General features: G+C 37.0%; 1 protein-coding gene across 4 annotated transcripts in view; it reads left to right on the top strand.

Moving 5' to 3' along the window:
• CPEB4 (cytoplasmic polyadenylation element binding protein 4) overlaps positions 1–14,778 on the top strand; it is a 72,090-nt gene extending 57,312 nt beyond the window's left edge. For all 4 annotated transcript variants that reach the window (XM_050793194.1, XM_050793193.1, XM_050793192.1 and 1 more), the window contains 5 exons: positions 3,980–4,069; positions 4,434–4,552; positions 6,294–6,408; positions 7,523–7,704; positions 10,358–14,778. In XM_050793194.1, the coding sequence (XP_050649151.1) occupies positions 3,980–4,069; positions 4,434–4,552; positions 6,294–6,408; positions 7,523–7,704; positions 10,358–10,585 (734 nt within the window). In that variant the 3' untranslated portion in view covers positions 10,586–14,778. The remainder of the gene's footprint in view (positions 1–3,979; positions 4,070–4,433; positions 4,553–6,293; positions 6,409–7,522; positions 7,705–10,357) is intronic.
• Positions 14,779–17,977: the final 3,199 nt, after the last annotated feature.

Below are 17,977 nucleotides of genomic sequence, written 5' to 3'. Positions count from 1 at the left end.
CATGGGTACTAACTCCCTTTTTGTCTGTGTGTGCTAACTTTGGACAAATTCAGTGATGTATTTTCCTTTGTTTTCCCCACCTTTTATGAGTGCTCCACAAATGTGTAGCTCATTGTTTAAAATCTTAGACTAAGCATGAACTTTTGAAAAATAGAGGCTCCAGTTGTACTACAAAGATAATCTTATTTGAGGTAGCATACAAGATGGAAGGTCCCTGCTTACATAGAGGTTACATTTTATTGGGAGAAGGCCCATAAACAATGTATAAATATGCCAGAAAATACTAGAGAGCAAATGTTGAAAAGCACACAGCAGGATGATGTAAAATAGTGACACAGGGGTTTTTTTAAAATTAGGTGGATAAGAAAAGCCTCTTTGAGGAATTGATATTTAAGCTGAGACCTGAATAAGGAGCCAGCCATGCAAAGACTTAGAGGAACTTGTTCAGGAATATGCTATTCATCCATGGGTCTGAGTGACCCTGATAAAAATCAGAGTAGCAGACCTTATACCAATCACATATTCTTGATTGCTTTCCTAATTTCTTTTGTCTTTGTTTCCTGAGTGAAAATGGAAATCCACTAAATCATGTTATGGAGAATAGAATAGATTTCTTTACACGTGTATAAGATCTAATAAATAATAAGGTTTAGTATCTTCACATTTAGATTGGGATCAAACTTATCAAGTCACTTCATTTTCTTTAAGATGATTTATCCTTTGGAAGGTTGAGACACAAGTGGTTCTAAAAAGCCAAAGATCGAAATAAACTGAGGTTTTTGCTTTTTCTTTTTGTCTACAATAAAATGTCTTGGTGGAAGCTATGCTGAAATTTCAGGGTTGTCTGAATCAGTCTCCATCCTGCTCTCAGCATAGCTTGAAGAATATTGTGTTCTGCAGAATTGTGCACTAAAAATTACAGGGTTTATGGGGGAAAATAAGGTTAAAGACAAATCGTTTAAAACCTAATGAACTTTGTACCTAAAGCACTAACAAGAAGAGAATTAGTACCTTGGAGATAACTTGGACAATTCAGGCAGGTAGCTCAACATGCTTGGGGCTGCTTCAGGGAATATTGAAAATGTACAAAACCAGTAAAGCAGAAATGTTGGCTTGCAAGCATGGAGACAATGCAGATGGAAACCGACCTTTGAACACCTGAGGAAGCGCAAACTAAACTGTCAGGAGATAAGAGCCCCGCAAGGTTAGGGGCATAGCTCTCTGACAAGAGAATTCTGGTTGCTGCACTTATTTTTAATTTTCTTATAACAGAGCTGGGAGGGTTTGTACCTGTACATCAGACAAGTGGGGGGGCTTTTTCCTTTCCTGGTGAAGTTTATAGGTCTTTCCTCAAACTATGCTAGCTCACCTTGCCTAGGAAAAATCATTTATGAACCAGTACAACTTCCATGTTATACTGACATTGTTCCCTGTTTACTAGACTCACACAAACTAAACTTACCGTAGAAACAGATATCGTAGCAGAGCAGATTAGACTGTTTCACAGTCTGGGGAAGATGAAAACAGCTCTATCAGACTGGAATTTAGACATACTCCTCATCTTTCTTTTCTGTTCCTTTACCCTGCCCTATTATCATGTCTTATCTACACATGCTTACCTACTCTTTCTAGAAGTCTCTTTGAAATGTATCTTTCCGTAATCTCATTAGTGTCCAAATGTATAATGTAGCATAATTTGTATCATTTAAATTAATAGCAAAATATGGTCAGGCCTTCCTTGTCTATCATTTTTTCCCATTCGTCCCTTTTTCCTCTCCCTTCCTCTAAGGCTGAGATATTGCTGTCAAGGAGGTGGATTGGTGACAGGGAAGAGGTCTCAAGAGGAGGGATGTGTATACATGTATGTGGAGGAGGCTTGCTCAGAGGACTGAGCAGCAGCACGTATAGTATCCAAGAAATAAGGGCGAGAAGACCCAAGGCACAAAGGTAGAAGGTAGAGGAGGCTAGCAGGGTAGGGGAAAGATTAGTTGCATTGAGCAAATTAGTAAATGTCTTTACAGGTATTGGGAGCTAAGTTTCTCCCTGCAAAAAGAGAATATAAAAATAGAAAGGCGGAAGGCTCAGAAAAGCCATGAGATGTTGGAGTCATATTGAAAATATCAGTATGAACTCATTAGTTTTTGTAAGTACATACACAGATACGGAAATAGTTATAAATGCGTGTTTGTGTGTGTATTTATTTATTTCCTAGCTTCATTCACTGTGAAGACTTAGAAATAATGAATACTCATTAGCGGTGAGCATATAGAGCACCTGTATTTTAGTTTCTAAATATCTTTTGCCACTAAGATGATCAATACATCTTGAAAAAAAAAGACTGATTCTTGGGCTGGGACAGGGAAAGAATAATATGAGCCTGGAGTATCTTCTTAGGCCAGAAAGCATGAAAGTGCTTAAGAATGGTGGCAAGAAGTACGAAGGACATAGGAGCCTCCCACGCCTATGGGACAAGCGGGGACAAATTGTCCCTGACAGTTTGACAATTAGAGCCAAATCAGGGACAATTTTTGGGACAAATTGAGCATCAAAATAAATGAGTGAATTGGATCACAACCCATTGAATAAAATAGACCCAAACTGATATCAATAAATGAATAAATCAATGGGACAGATGGAAAACTCTTCCCTACTGCACAATACTAATACATGTAGAAGGAATGATGGAAACAGATAATCATTATTTGGCAACCATTATTGTGGTAGTTAATATAGGCAGGAGTCTTCAATGGATGCCAAGGCTCATGAAGGAACAGGATATTGGTGAGCAACACAATATACTCTTGTAAAACACTAATTGAGTACAAAAGGAGAAAAGGTTTCCTTGTGGTAGAGAAACCAGGCGATCAAGATTAACACGCCCTCCAGGTGTGATGGTATGCACCTGTAGTCCCAGCTACTTGGGAAGTTGAGGCGGCAGGATCACTTAAGTTCAAGACCAGCCTGAGCAACATAGTGAGCCCTTATCTTGGGGGGAGAAAAGATTAACATGCACATGGTAGGACAGGATGGCATTGCACCATTAGGGTGATATTCCAGTTTGGAATACATAGCATGATTCTGGTCATAGGAGGCAGAGCACAGACCCAGGTTGAGGGTCACTATCTTAAATCTGTTCAGGTTGCTATAAAAAAATACCATAGACTTAGTGGCTTATAAACAACTGAAATTTTTATTTCTCACCATTCTGGAGGCTGGGAATTCCAAGATCAAGGCGCCAGCAAATTCAGTGTCTGCTGAGGGCCTGCTTCCCAATAAAGAATAATCTTCTCGTTGTACCCTCACATGGCAGGAGTGAAGGATCTCTCCGGAGCCTCTTTTATAAGGGCACTAACCCCACTGAAAGATTCCACCCCCATGACCTAATCACCTACCAAAGACCCCAGCTCCAAATACCCTCACACTGGGGAACAGGTTTCAACTTATGAATTTTGAGGGAACATAAATGTTTAGACCATAGCAGTCATTCTATAGAATGACTATGAAAGACAAGAAAGCACATGGAGCTGTTCCAAATCGGAAAAAGACTGATGCTCTGAGGATATGATAATTAAGTACGACCTATGTTCTGGATAGCAGTGTGGATCAGAAAGGATTTTGAAATTTAAATGAACTCTGTGAATCACTAATAGTGTGATATCAAAATCGTTATATAAGGGAGTGGCCTTGCTTTGAACAGATACCAGTAGTTATGTTTGGGATTACAGGGCACCATTTCAGAAAAAGATGCTGGCTGGATGGCAAGATTGATTTATATGTACAGATAGAGGGAGAAAGAGGAAGAGAGAAGAAAGAGGGTGAAGGCAGATGTGCAAATTATTAACAGTTGGAGAATCTAGATGAAGGGGATAAAGGAGTTCTTTTTACTGTTCTTGTAAATAGTAGATATGAAACTTAAAAACAAAACTTTCAAAAAATGATCATAAAAACATTTAAATCTACTGTTTTGCTTTGTTATTAGATGAGATCACAGCTAGTTTTCGTCGCTTTGGCCCTTTGATTGTGGATTGGCCTCATAAAGCCGAGAGCAAATCGTATTTTCCTCCTAAAGGTAATTCTCAAGATTCATTATACTTATGTAATTTATTCTTACATTGTTTAATGTGTAGCCTTTTCATAAATGTTCACCTTCACTGTGAAATGTTTCATTGTTAAACTTGCATTTTCCCAAATGCTCTTTAAAATTTCAACCTAATATTCTTTTAATTCAAATTTAATTTTACTCTAAAAGATGTTTCAAGATACCACCAAAAGGAACTGTATGTTGATGTTATCAGACTTTTGGTATAAATATTGTTTTAATTTTTTTTCCTATTCCCTTTTCCTTTCTTTAGTTTTAGTGCATGATTCCTTTCCCCTGAAGAATTACCAAAAGATAGGAAAACATGTAAGCCTTCTTTCCCCCTTTTTTTCAGGCTATGCATTTCTGCTTTTTCAAGATGAAAGCTCTGTGCAGGCTCTCATTGATGCATGCATTGAAGAAGATGGAAAACTCTACCTTTGTGTATCAAGCCCCACCATCAAGGATAAGCCAGTACGTATAGTTTAGCATAAAATAGCTTCTTGTTTTTGCCTCCATTCATCTATTCTGTGTGAAAAACCCATAGACAACTTGATGTGTTTCGGGTACTTAATTGACACGTTTGTAAGCAGACTAAGTAAAGTCTTGTGAAATTCTTAACATTGGCATTCTATATATTTGCACATATCAATATGACATTTAATTTTTGGTTAGTTGAAATATAATTGGTAAATCTTTATTTTTAAAAGACTTCACGGCTGGGCGTGGTGGCTCACACCTGTTACCCCAGCACTTTGGGAGGCCAAAGCAGGTGGATCACATGAGGTCAGGAGTTCGAGACCAGCCTGGCCAACATGGTGAAATGCAGTCTCTACTGAAAATACAAAAATTAGCCAGGCTAATTTTTCCTGTAGTCCCAGCTACTTGGGAGGCTGAGGCACGACAATCACCTGAACCCAGGAGGCAGAGATTGCAGTGAGCAGAGATCACACCGCTGCAACTCCAGCCTGGGTGAAGAGTGAGACTCTTTCTCAAAAAATAAAATAAAATAAAATAAAATAAAGACTTTACTTGATAATGCATTTAATAAAATAGCTGAATTGCCTCTGAATAACAGAACTCAAATCACAAATACTATATGCGTGTCTTTCTAGCTTTTTCCTCACTTTGATAAAGATTTTACCCAATATTGTCCTTAACTTTATATATGGTACTCTCCAAAGTAGAGTGAATCGTGTATATACGTGTATAGATACATTGCATAGCATACTGTTTTTTCTTTTTGGAAAAGTTTATCATAAAATTTAGCCTTTAGGAAAGGGAGCAACTGGCATGTTTTGATGAATCTGGCAAAGCAGCAGATTATTATCACTCAGCCAGCACCCAATGAATGATGGGATATAGTGCAGAAAGGAGTTGTCAGTGGGCCCAGCTTAAGCAAATAACATTTGTGGAGCTTCTCTTGATGTCTTGTGGTTGTCTAGGTCAGAAACTTTCTAAGAGTTCCTGTGGTCTGGACTCTTGCTGCTTGACTTGTTTATGTTCCCTGCCAATCCCCATCCGTATTTGAATTTGGGACCTTTGACCTAGGACTCTATTGGTGTGTGTATTTGGGTATACACCGCTGTCAACCCATAGCCGTTGGCGTGGGCATTTGTGATAGTTAGAAAATGTAAACAGTTTTAAATGAGGTACATGATTCTTGATTGACCAATCTAATGGATACACTGAAGTATTTGTCATATAAAAAAAAATTGCAAATATCATCAGTATTTTTACTTTCAAAACCATTTTGAAATAATGCATCAGATTTGATAGTATCAGGAGTAGTTTGCATTTCCTGGACATACACTGATTGGACACACAATTCGAGTTTACTTAGCATTGTATATTGATTGGCATTGGATACCATGCTAAACATTTAAATTATGTTGATATTGGGGCACTGGACAGACTAAAGGCCCAAATAAGCTAAATAAGTGATTTAACTTACAAATAATTACGGACATGTTAAGTAATTTGGCTTATAATAGAGAATCAAATTGAACTTTCCACCTTGGTTTAGTTTATTCCTAAAAATAAAATGATGGGTTGGGATACACGATTTTTAAATCTTCTAGTTTCCCAGCTTTATTGACTTGTAATGATAGGATTATTGCTTTTAGAAATAAAATACTTTGTAATAATTTTTAACTTTTTTGCCCATGAATTGTCTGTATTGAGAATGAGACGTTTTGGTTTGCACGTTCCCTAGGTCCAGATTCGGCCTTGGAATCTCAGTGACAGTGACTTTGTGATGGATGGTTCACAGCCACTTGACCCACGAAAAACTATATTTGTTGGTGGTGTTCCTCGGCCATTACGAGCTGGTATGATGAAACAGACAACAAACTCTCTATCCCATAGCACAGAAATATAAAGATCTTCGGAAGAAATTTTTCCTAAGAATTTGAGTTAACATCGAAAAGTGAGAGTTGTAGAATCAAAGTATCTGGGTTTGAATTCATGTGCTCTAATAGTTAAGTGACCTTGGACAAATTCCATGACTTTTCTAATTCCCAGTTTCCCCATCTGTCAAGTAGGGGAAACACTTTTCCTAGTGTTATTTTGAGGGTTGAATGAGATGACCAGTGCAAAGTACTTAGTCTAGTGCTGCATAATGCTAATTATTACTCTCATCATCGTCTGAAAAGAAAACAAGCCCTTCAAGAATAGCCTCTGTATTGAGATTGTCAGTATTTGTTTCCCACATCCTCATTTGCTCAGCAGCCACTGACTGAGCTCTGGGATATAATAGACTTCTCAGCAATGCATCGTATTTTTAGAGTAGTACTTACAGAACAAATTAAATTCCTAACTTCAAGTAATTTGAGGTTTAATAGCGTAAATGAGATTAAAAGAACATAACATGAACAGGAATGTAGCTGCACGATTTTAACACTTCATAAAGAAGAACATGCAGTCATTACTTCAAGGTTTTTTTAAATGAAAAATTGGTGAACCGACTGTGGGGGAAAGGGTTTTGATGGAAATAAGCCAGGAGGGCCCCCAAAGAATCTACCAGTTAGTTTTCTCGTGTTCAAGTAATTATTACATTAATCAATCCATTATTAACTGGTAAATCTATGGCAGCAACATGGCATAGAGCAGGCAAACATGGGAGTACTATCACTTAATGACCTGTGACCTTGGACAGATGGATCGCCCCTCAGCGCCTCAATTTCCTTGGGAAATTACTGCCTACTTCATAGAGTTGTGAGAATAATAAAGAGAACATACTAGAAAACACCTAGCAACCCCTTGCCCACAATTAAAAGATTAAGGCTTAACACAATGGATGACTGGTTGTAGTAATGTTTCATTTTAATAATTATTATAATGATGTGAGCTGAGAGTACAGATGAATTGCTTTTGATGAAACAGTTGGTGAGCCAGATGAATTTTCCTAATTTTAAATATCCTCTTTGCTCCTTTCTTAATTAGTGGAGCTTGCGATGATAATGGATCGGCTATATGGAGGTGTGTGCTACGCTGGGATTGATACTGACCCTGAGCTAAAATACCCAAAAGGAGCTGGGAGAGTTGCGTTCTCTAATCAACAGAGTTACATAGCTGCTATCAGTGCCCGCTTTGTTCAGCTGCAGCATGGAGAGATAGATAAACGGGTAAGCCTTATACTACATTTTGGAAAATTCTAGAAATGGTCCTCTAAATGTGCGATTACCAATATTAGAATGAGAGAATTTTATGACAGTAAAGTGACAGCTGACAATTTTGCCTATAGAGTTAGTTATGCTCTATAATACATGAAATAATTTCCTATGAATTTCTTTTATCTTTTAGTTTTTTGAGTAGCCTAATCAGAACACTATAATTTACCTGAGTTAATTTAATCTTCTCTAAACTGTAGCTTCCATTCAGTCTCAATCCATGCATCCATTCATTCACTTAGTTTGTCATTCATTCAATAAATATTTAGGGAATCCTTTGTACTGTATTATATCAGGTATACAAACAGGAATGCCCTTGAGGTTTCCTGCCCTTTTTTTTGTTTGTTTTTTAATCCTGGGACATAGCGAAGACCTCAGCAAGCCCCTATTTCTCAATGAATTGCACTCACAGATTTCTCTCTTTTTTTTTTTTTTCTTTTTCCACAGCCGCCATCTCTCACTGATTTATTTCTTAGCTTGGTGTTTCATGCATTCAACAAATGTTTTAGTGCTTAGGGCAAGAAGTTCCTGTCCTCATGAGTTTGTTTCCTAGAAGATAGAACTATATCACTTGCCCTTACTACTCGAAGTGTGGCCTGTGGACTGAACGCCAGTCTGCAAACTTAGTTTGTAGTGAGATAGGAATTTAGACCAGAATGTGTAATCAGCTACATTACTGGGCACTATGTTTGGTCCAGCTGGCAATTTTTTTTCATAGAAAGCCTTTATTGATGAGGGAAGCAATATATTGCTTTATATTTTGGTGTCTCCTTTTTATTTCATGGCACACTGGCACTTTCATGCACGCTGACTTTGATATCCAACACTCTGAGGCATTGTGCTAAAATAGATTGATTTGATCGTGTTGTTCTCAATTCAAGATGTAAAAATGATCAAGTCAGTAGTGGTTTCTGCTTTTTATGTTTCATGTCATGTATAGTCTACTTCATTGGCAGTAAAAAAATTTAAGATAGTGGTGGTCATCCTACAAACTGTGAATATATTAAAGAGAAAAGTAGCTATTCTATTATAAGCATCGGGGAGGGACAAGGTTAGTATGTTAACATACCAACTTTGTTTGTTTGTTTGTTTTTTGAGATGGAGTCTCTCCGTCACCCAGGCTGGAGTGGAGTGGTACAATCTCGACTCACTCCAACCTCTGCCTTCCAGGTTCAAGTGATTCTCCTGTCTTAGCCTTCCGAGTAGATGGGATTACAGGCACACACCACCATGCCCACCAAATTTTTGTATTTTTAGTAGAGACAGGGTTTCACCATGTTGGTCAGGCTGGTTTCGAACTCCTGACCTCAATGGATCTGCCTGCCTCGGTTTCCCAAAGTGCTGGGATTACAGGTATGAGCCACCCACCACTCCCGGCCTACTTGGTTTTTTATGCACACTAAAAAATACCTACATCTCACTGCCTCATTCCAACATAAGTTTCAGAGCTGTGGGGGTGGCCATTAGAAATTCAGACTGAATTTGTGTTCCTCTGCAATGAAACCCTTTGCCCAGGGTTCTTGTCACTCTGTAGACATTATGGAGCAGCCTGGAGGCCAGAAGCCCAGTGCTGTCCTTACGCCTGCTCTTCCTGGACTTCATGGCACTCTTCTTCTTTTGTACTTTTATTTTTTTAGTTAACAATATTTTTTTAGAGGCAGGGTCTCACTCTGTCACCCAGGCGGGAGCACAGAGGCACACTCATGACTCACTGCATGTTCTTCTCCTTTTGTTCATGGCTAATCTTGGTCGGGATTCCTTGTCAGAGCTGGATGCCACCAGTGGTGGTGACAGCCTGCTGTAAGGGAGTTTCAGCCATGAATCTCTCCAGACTAAAAATAACCAGCTCTTTTCTAGCTGATGAATTAATAACCAGGTGACTGTTAATGCTTGAAAGGTTCACATGACAGGTTGGCCGACAGAACTCTGGAACAGGCCCAGTTTTAGAAATTGACCTCTGACTTTTAGACTCAGGTGAACCATATTCTTACTGAGAAAGAACAAAGCAGGGTTTTAGACTGTGAATCCTATGGCTGCATCTTTTTTTTTTTTTTAACAGAGTTCCAGGTTTGTGATTATAACCCAACATGTGTACACTATAAATAGAAACCACGAGCCAGGCTTTACGACAGCTCAGAATCTTGTGACGCAGTAGTCAGGCGTCTTCCCACCAACTTGAATATTGAAGTGCAATTGTGTGGAACTTGGATCCTCTTGGTTGATTTTGTTTAAATTATGATTCCACATATGACAAAAATCCAGATCCACTAATTAAAATGAGGGTTTGTATCTATGAAAAATCTCCTGTGGGTTTAATCTCATGACGTTCTAGTCTCAACAGTTGGCTTCACTTCATGATGTCTGCTGAAATCCTTTTTCCTTTGAAGGATGTTTATTTAATAAGAAAAAAATATAAAATGATAGATAATAAAAGCCTTACTAGGTTCTTAAAAGATGAACTATCCATATTTCAGTAAATGGATAATTGGTCCTTCCTCTTTGGGCACCTTCTAACAGACTCATTCAAATAGTGGGTAGAAATGTACATGTGTGGTGAGCATTGCTGGTCTCGTCACTGAAAAATGTAAACTCCTATTTTTGATTGCAGGTGGAAGTTAAGCCATATGTCTTGGATGATCAGCTGTGTGATGAATGTCAGGGGGCCCGTTGTGGGGGAAAATTTGCTCCATTTTTCTGTGCTAATGTTACCTGTCTGCAGTATTACTGTGAATATTGCTGGGCTGCTATCCATTCTCGCGCTGGCAGGGAATTCCACAAGCCCCTGGTGAAGGAAGGAGGTGACCGCCCTCGGCATATTTCATTCCGCTGGAACTAAAGGATAACTACAGTGCTCATTTTCAGGCCTCAGAATAAGTGCACTCTTCTGTTAATTCTGACCCCTTCCTCAACCTCTTCACGCTGGCATGTCCTTTTGTAGCAGTCTGTAACTTAACTATAGTATAATGAAAAGAATGACCTATAATATAGGTGTTTTGTAGATTCTTGTGTCACTGCAAACAATATGAACTCCTTTTTCGTATTGCCATCGGATTGCATGGAAGTTTTATTCTCTTGTTTTGCTGGAGACCAAGAGGATCCAAACTTCCTGCAACATTTTCTTAGAGGAGAGAGAGAAATATTAAAAGAGAAATGAAACAATAGAGTATTTTGGGTTTTTAATTAAATTATTGTTAATAATATAACATATAAGAATACTTTTATTAAAATAACCATGCAACAATAACACTATCGGTCTATCTGACAGTTTTTCCCCCAGGGAAGTGCTTTTGCCTTTTTCTTTCTTTCTTTTTTTTTTTTCATCTTTTTTGTCTCTCTCTTTTTTCCATCCCTTTTTAATTTTTTAACAGCAATAGAGGAAGTTAACAATTTTTAATGGAAAGAGCATGTTAGAGCAAACAAATGCATAAGCAAGATTGAGCAGCATTATAATTAATTTTCAGGGTTTTGAGGCTGAACATAATTTCATTATCCCTCAAAAAATTACCACCACATCAGAAAAAATAAACAACAACAACAACAAAAAAAGTAAAGTAGGCAGAGCTAGGTTTATTTTCTCTTAAACAATTTTTAAAATTCAGAATGTAAAAATTGGGTAAATTTACTACTGAGAGGAGTGCACTTATTTATTTAATTTACTTATCTGGTCAAAGCCCCAGGAAACCTACCAAAGCTAGAATTAATGACAACTGGTGGGAAACCTAGCATTTCCTCTCCTGAAGAACAAATGTATAAATTTTATTTTTGATGTTTATATATAAACTCTATATCCTAATTTACTAACACTCATCAGGTGTCAGCCTTTGCTCTCCATTTTGACGTTAAAAAACAACAGATCTAGAGATACCTCAAGGATATAATTTTTGATTTTGTGTTACAGTACACTTGTAGCCAAAACTGGAAGACAAAACCAATATATAATTTGGCTGCTGATTGGCTTACTTTTAGATTTAAAGTTACTTTGGGTATCCTGTAATTTAGTTGTAACATAGAAAATGAAAAAAAAAAAAGTTTAAAAAAAGTAGTTGCAAAGTGTTTTGCACTGTTGAACTAAGTAACTGTGTAAATCTGTGCAAAGGTACGTATGTTTATCTTACTCTTCCTATAAACTAAAATAACAATACAGTTTCAGAATTTAGCATGGGACATAGTCAGTGTTTGAAGTGCCAACTTCATCAAGTAATGCATGCTTTATTATAAGTAAAATTCTAGCTTTGAAAGGCGTTATGTGTTGAACAGTATGCTTCAGGGGTAAATTTAAAATAGTCTCTTGAAGCCCTAGTCATGGAAGTAACTTTTATTTTAATTGACATTCTCTTATTAAATGCCCTATCCATCATTAAAAGGATTATTATCAGTGGGCAAAACATGAAATAAAATGATCGAATGGCAATCTTGCTAGTTGTGCTACCTAACAGTACCATCTTGGATCCTTCAAAACCAAAGACTTGCCCCAGCACTGCTGTGGAACCACCTGGCTTATGACCCCTATGGACGATCTTTAGGAAAAGCAGCCCTTTATTTTTAATACAGGCTTTAATGAACTATACCTGTTAAGTTCCAAAGGTCAAAATGGAGGCATTTGCTGTCTAATATTCAAACATAGAAAGGGAGCTGCTTTTAAAGAATTCCCTGCAAATATTGAAAGCAGTCATGCGAATGGAGGGTGCTCTTGTGTAGCTGGTCAGGGACTTTTTTTTCTTTTCTCCTGAACTACATGATTCTAATTGGAATGTTCATTTGCCTCTTTTTACTCTTTTAAATGCTTGTAGGTGGCTTGGGGTGTGCTATCGTGCTGTTCCTACTCAGTAAACAGGTGTGATGAGTTAACAAGAAATAACACTGTTTGAGAACTAGCTTTGAATAATAATTTTTCCCTTTGTACATGACCTGCTGAATTTCGGTACCGTGTTTTTGTAGCTAACTTATTTTGTCATGCACATAATGTATATTTGTTATGCACTACTTTTGTAGATCTTGTTTTTCCAACAGTGAACATTTTTAGGCACACTTTTCACTGACGGGATATCTCTTTATGCAATACCTCAATTTTTCATATTGCAGAGAGTAGCTTTTTGTACTTTTATTACTGAGAGATCTTCATATACTTCATTTTTTAATATAAATAATTTTAATAAATTTTATTTTCTTATATTCTGCTTTTTATACATTTCAGTGCTCTGCATACATTTTAAATTATGAATGTCGTGCACTGGCAATGCTATTTTAGAGTCTGCAGAGAAGAGAAAGCATGTTGCTTAAACATCCTTCCCCAGCACCAGCTATTGGTGTACCTATAATTTAAGAAATAGTCTATGTAAAGTCACAAATTAATGAAAACAAATTCGCATGAAAATGACAGATAACACTGTAGTTCCTTAAAAAAAAAAAAAAAAAACTAAATGCATAAGCATAGGGTAGAAATTTAAAATAACAAAATTGTCTACAGCTTCTTACTAAGTTTTTAAAATTATTCATAAAACGCAGACATTTTTGGTGAATGTTTAGGCATTTTTAATATTAATAAATTGATGTTAAGTGTTTGATTCAGAGATGTCTGCTCTTTTAAATTATATATAAGGAAAAAAAAATAGCCTGCCTTGGGACAGGTCTGTAATGTTAGTATGCATGATTAATGTAAGAAATTGTTATTCTACTAATATTTACTTGTGATTGTGTGACAAGCGTGTTTACAGATTATTTGGTTACACTTCAATTTACAGGGCATAAACAATGATTATCTATTACTCTGAACTTTATTGATTACATGTTCTTCAGATTACATGGGATTGTAGTTGGGAGTTACCATGTAACTCAAACATAATTAACATGTAATTAGTTTACAGATTTTAGGGCATCACTTCAATTCACCAAGCATGTAGTTCTAGCGCACTAGCATGGCACCAGCCATGTACTTACAATGTAGTTACAGAGTAATTACATGGTTATTTTTGCAATGTAAAATAAAGTGTTTCTGATTATTTTCTATGTAAAGGAACCCTCTCCTTTCCCCTCTGGTCCCCGCGCTTTGGTATAATATATATACTTCTCCATACACAGACCTCTGCAGAATGCAAAATAAAACTTGCAGTGAATGAATTTAGCATTTTATGAGAGTGCTGTTGGAAAGACTTGATAATTCACCCCTTTTGTTTTGAAGAGTTGAATCTTCTGTTAAAAGGTGATTTAAAACTTGAATGTGATGAATTGTGGCAAGTTAACTTCAAGTTATGTGCAATACTTATTTCAAACTTTTGAAAGATCTTTGCAGTGTAATTCTTTGTTTTTAATTGCAGACATTTAAAAATGTCATTTTCTACTGTTAAGAGTAATCCTCTTTCTTGCTGGTGTTTCTAAAGAAAAGAATCAGAAATCAATCTTTCTACTAATGTAAATTTGAGATTATTTTTAAAAATGGAATAAAAGAGGTTTTGGTCATTTGCTTTATTTTATTATTTTAAAGCTACTGTGATTGATAGCATTGTAAGAATCGGGACAATATTGTATTCAACTGTTTTATTTTTTATATTTTTAAAATTTAAAGTATAATTAGTTTTTATAATTTTCATCAGATTTTTGTTATATTTTTTGGAAGTGAAACTTTTAGCAAGTGGTTGTCTAGTTTTTACTAATCCCTAATTTTTTTTCCAGTGTATTGCTCATATTATCAGAAGGAAAAGTTATTTAAGTATGTCAGTTAATTGTACTACTTGGCTGAATTTCCATATAGTTTTTACTGTGTATGGGGAGGTTGTAGTATTTATTATAGCATTTTAAATAAGGGTAATTCATTTTTTATTAAAGTCATTTTCACGTTAAGTTCCTATTTTTGTATGTTCTACTCTTAAGTTATATAACACAGTTCCTTTTTTAAAAGAATTCATTTGTTGAAGTGCTAGTGGAAAATTAATGTTATTAAATAGTTTGCAAATGACTATTTATACCAGTATGCATATAATTTTTAAATATTTGTAATGTGAGATGTTGAATGAATAAAACTTTTAACTCAGATTTCTTTTAATATACTTATTTCTTTTTAACACAAGTAGATTATGCCTTCTTGATTGGGAATATTAACATTTTAAAATATTAGGACTATACTGTTGAGCTAATGCAGCACAAACCAATATGAAAAAATCTTCAGTCATATAAGTACTGTGGCCACTGTGCATTCTTATGTAAGCCTATAAGTGTCGGTGGGTGGTTGTGTCTTTGGCCTGTACTGTTAGTGCACCTGCTGCCTGCCCCGCAGAGTTCTTTTTATTTGTAGCCTTCAATATGTATACGGGCTGTAAGCCCAGGATCTCAGCATTCAGTCGTCAGTTGAAGGCCAAATGCCCAACAAAAGTGAAAAACCCAATGTTTAGTTAATAACGAAAGTCCGTATCCGGGAGGTTCAGTTTTGAGTCTTTGTCAATGAATCTTGATTTGTGACCAGACTACCAAAGGGCTTGAAAACACGTCTCTTTTGACTTCTAATTCCCATTTCCTCCCCAGACCTTAGTGTCATAGGATACGGTGTGCGGGATTATCATCTCTATGGCATGTCAATTGAAAATATTATCTTTGATTTGACCCATTAATCATGTGGACTACCAAGTACTGTAATGTGTTAGTGTTTATATTTTAAACTGCATTCTCAAACTTTTAACATAAGGATTTATTGTAACAAAATATAACACTGAGAATATCCTGTTTTGTCTAATTTGGTATCTGTTCTTTCTTGAGTATAGTATTCTCAAGACTAGAAGAGGTTCTTGTCCTGAGAGAAATGGACTATGAGATCTTTTGCTTCTAAATTGTCTTTCCCAACATGCAGCTCTTCCAACTGTAGAGATTACTGAGGGAAAGGGCAGGCTGGACAACTTCCTCTTTCTCTTATCCGGCAATTCCCAAACCTTATGTTGAGCATTCAATGAAGGGCCTTGAGGAAACCCCAGGGATGGGACACTGGAGATATGGGTGGCATTTGGTTACCACGTCTATAATATTCCTAGGCATTCTGGGATGGTTTCACTATTTTAAGAAAAAAAAAGCCCAAGCATATTTATTTTAGGAAATGTTTATTTCAGGTAAGTGAGATATCAATGATGCTTGATATAACAACTCTATCTTGAAATTATATAGGTGCATTGCGTTGGGTGTTTTAAATCACAGAATGGTGCATCTGGAAAGGGTGTAAGAGGCTTCCTGGGCTATATTTCTTTATTCACTGATTGCCTAAACCTACCAACAAGAAAAATTCTTTTTATTTTTACCTTTTGTTTTTACTATCTAACCAGATGAATAAACAATGGAAATTCTCTACCACATTCTTAACAATCAAGTTATTTCACAACCCCTTTTGGTAATGGGTTTGTGTCCATAGCTAGGTCAGAAAGTAATTTTTCTAGGGTTTTTTTTTTTGTTTTTTTTTTTTAAGTTTGGGAAATACTCAGTTTGATCAAAGGTCATGGGGAAAGTAATCTCTGATTTTAAAAATTGAAGAATATTGAAGGTGTCAATGAAGTGAGTTAGAAATTTTTAAGGAGTAATTATTTTCTGAAATGTGTAATAACCAAATAATAAACAAGATGAAACTCTAATATTTCATACTGTGATCTTCAGAGGACTAGGATAGTCCTTGCCACAAGAAAAAGACAAAAAATAAGAAGTTTTACCATTACGTACACTTAGAAAATGGTCACCTTGTATCTTGCAAAGTCAAAATAATGCACATTTGCACATTAGCTTATTAAGACTTCGAGAAGTTCTACAATGAAGAAACCTTTTTTGTTTGTTTGTTTTTGTTTTTGAGATGGAGCTTTGCTCTTGTTGCCCAGGCTGGAGTTCAATGGTGCGATCTCGGCTCACTGCAACCTCTGCTTCCCGGGTTCAAGCCATTCTCCTGCCTCAGTCTCCCAAGTGGCTGGAATTACAGGCATACACCACCATGCCCAGCTAATTATTATTGTATTTTTAGTAAAGACGGGGTTTCTCCATGTTGGTCAGGTGGGTCTCAAACTCCCGACCTCAGGTGATCCGCCTGCCTTGGCCTCCCAAAGTGTTGGGATTACAGGCGTGAGCCACTGTGCCCAACCAGAAACCTATTTGTTGAAAGTGTCCCCCTTACCCCAATTTCTCTGACTACAGATTCTGTTTATGGGTAACACAGGATCCCCTGGAACATACTTTGAGATATACCACTGTAACATTTTAGTATGTTTCAAGAAGCTTTGAAACCCCATTTTGTTTTTTGGCATCCATACATGTGTTCTGGAAGGGTGCTTGGCCCTGCCACTTGCGAGCCACATTCAGAGCTGTTTTCATTGCCCACACATACTTTACCGGAGTTCTAGGTATTTGCCTAGCTTCTAACCCCTGTCCTAGTTCCAGTGCATCCTCCTAATTCTGTCCTCCCTCTACTCCCATCCCAGAAGAAAGAAAAATAAAAGCTACTTTGCACAATAAAGCTATTTTGATTATGCTTTTCCCTGGCTCAGACCAGCCCTTGTTTCTCATGAGTGCCTCAAATGCCACTTCAGACAAGCAGCTCGTGCTTTGAATCTGCCATTCTATGATCTGCTGTGTCTCCCTTTCTCATTATTCCTATATCCTCCTTCAAATTTTTCTTCTGCAAACTTCCCTCAGCACCCCTCACCCACCGATTCTCTTGAGAATAGGGGCCACTGGCTTAGAATAAATTCTAAGAATTTAGAAAATGAACATTTGCGCCTCACTCGGAACTCTTATCTAGCAATACCAATTCAGTCGTTCTCATTTTATTTTGCCGTGCCTTGAGTCTTCTCAGGATATTTTGAATTATCTTTCTCTAGTCAAGTTGGGTGTCATTGTTGGCTGTCTGGAAAAAGTGTCTTATTGTGATTCAGCGTGGTGACCAGAGTTGGAAAAGTACACATTGTCTCAGGGAAGTTAAAAATGAACAGCAGCATCCCAAATCAGAATGTGAGCAAACCTCCAGCCTTTAGTATTGCGTGTAATTTGATTCAGTGTCAGGGAAAAACTGCCTGTGGGTAGCTGGGCTGGAGGTGGTGAATCAGTGCATGCAAATGCCAGCAGCTAAGCTGGAGCTTTCTTTATCCTTTTCATCGGAGTTCTATTTCAGGAAGCCCGGCTTTGATACCATAAAAATGTCAATGTGATCAAGCAAATGTCACCATTTTAAAGAGATTATTTTCAACTCTTCTCTCACCTCCCTGTGAGACCTAGG

This window comes from Macaca thibetana, chromosome 6, assembly GCF_024542745.1.
Source record: "Macaca thibetana thibetana isolate TM-01 chromosome 6, ASM2454274v1, whole genome shotgun sequence".
In the NCBI taxonomy this organism is placed as follows: domain Eukaryota; kingdom Metazoa; phylum Chordata; class Mammalia; order Primates; family Cercopithecidae; genus Macaca; species Macaca thibetana.
The sequence above is the reverse complement of the archived record's forward strand: the minus strand, read 5'-3'. Positions and strand labels throughout refer to the sequence as shown.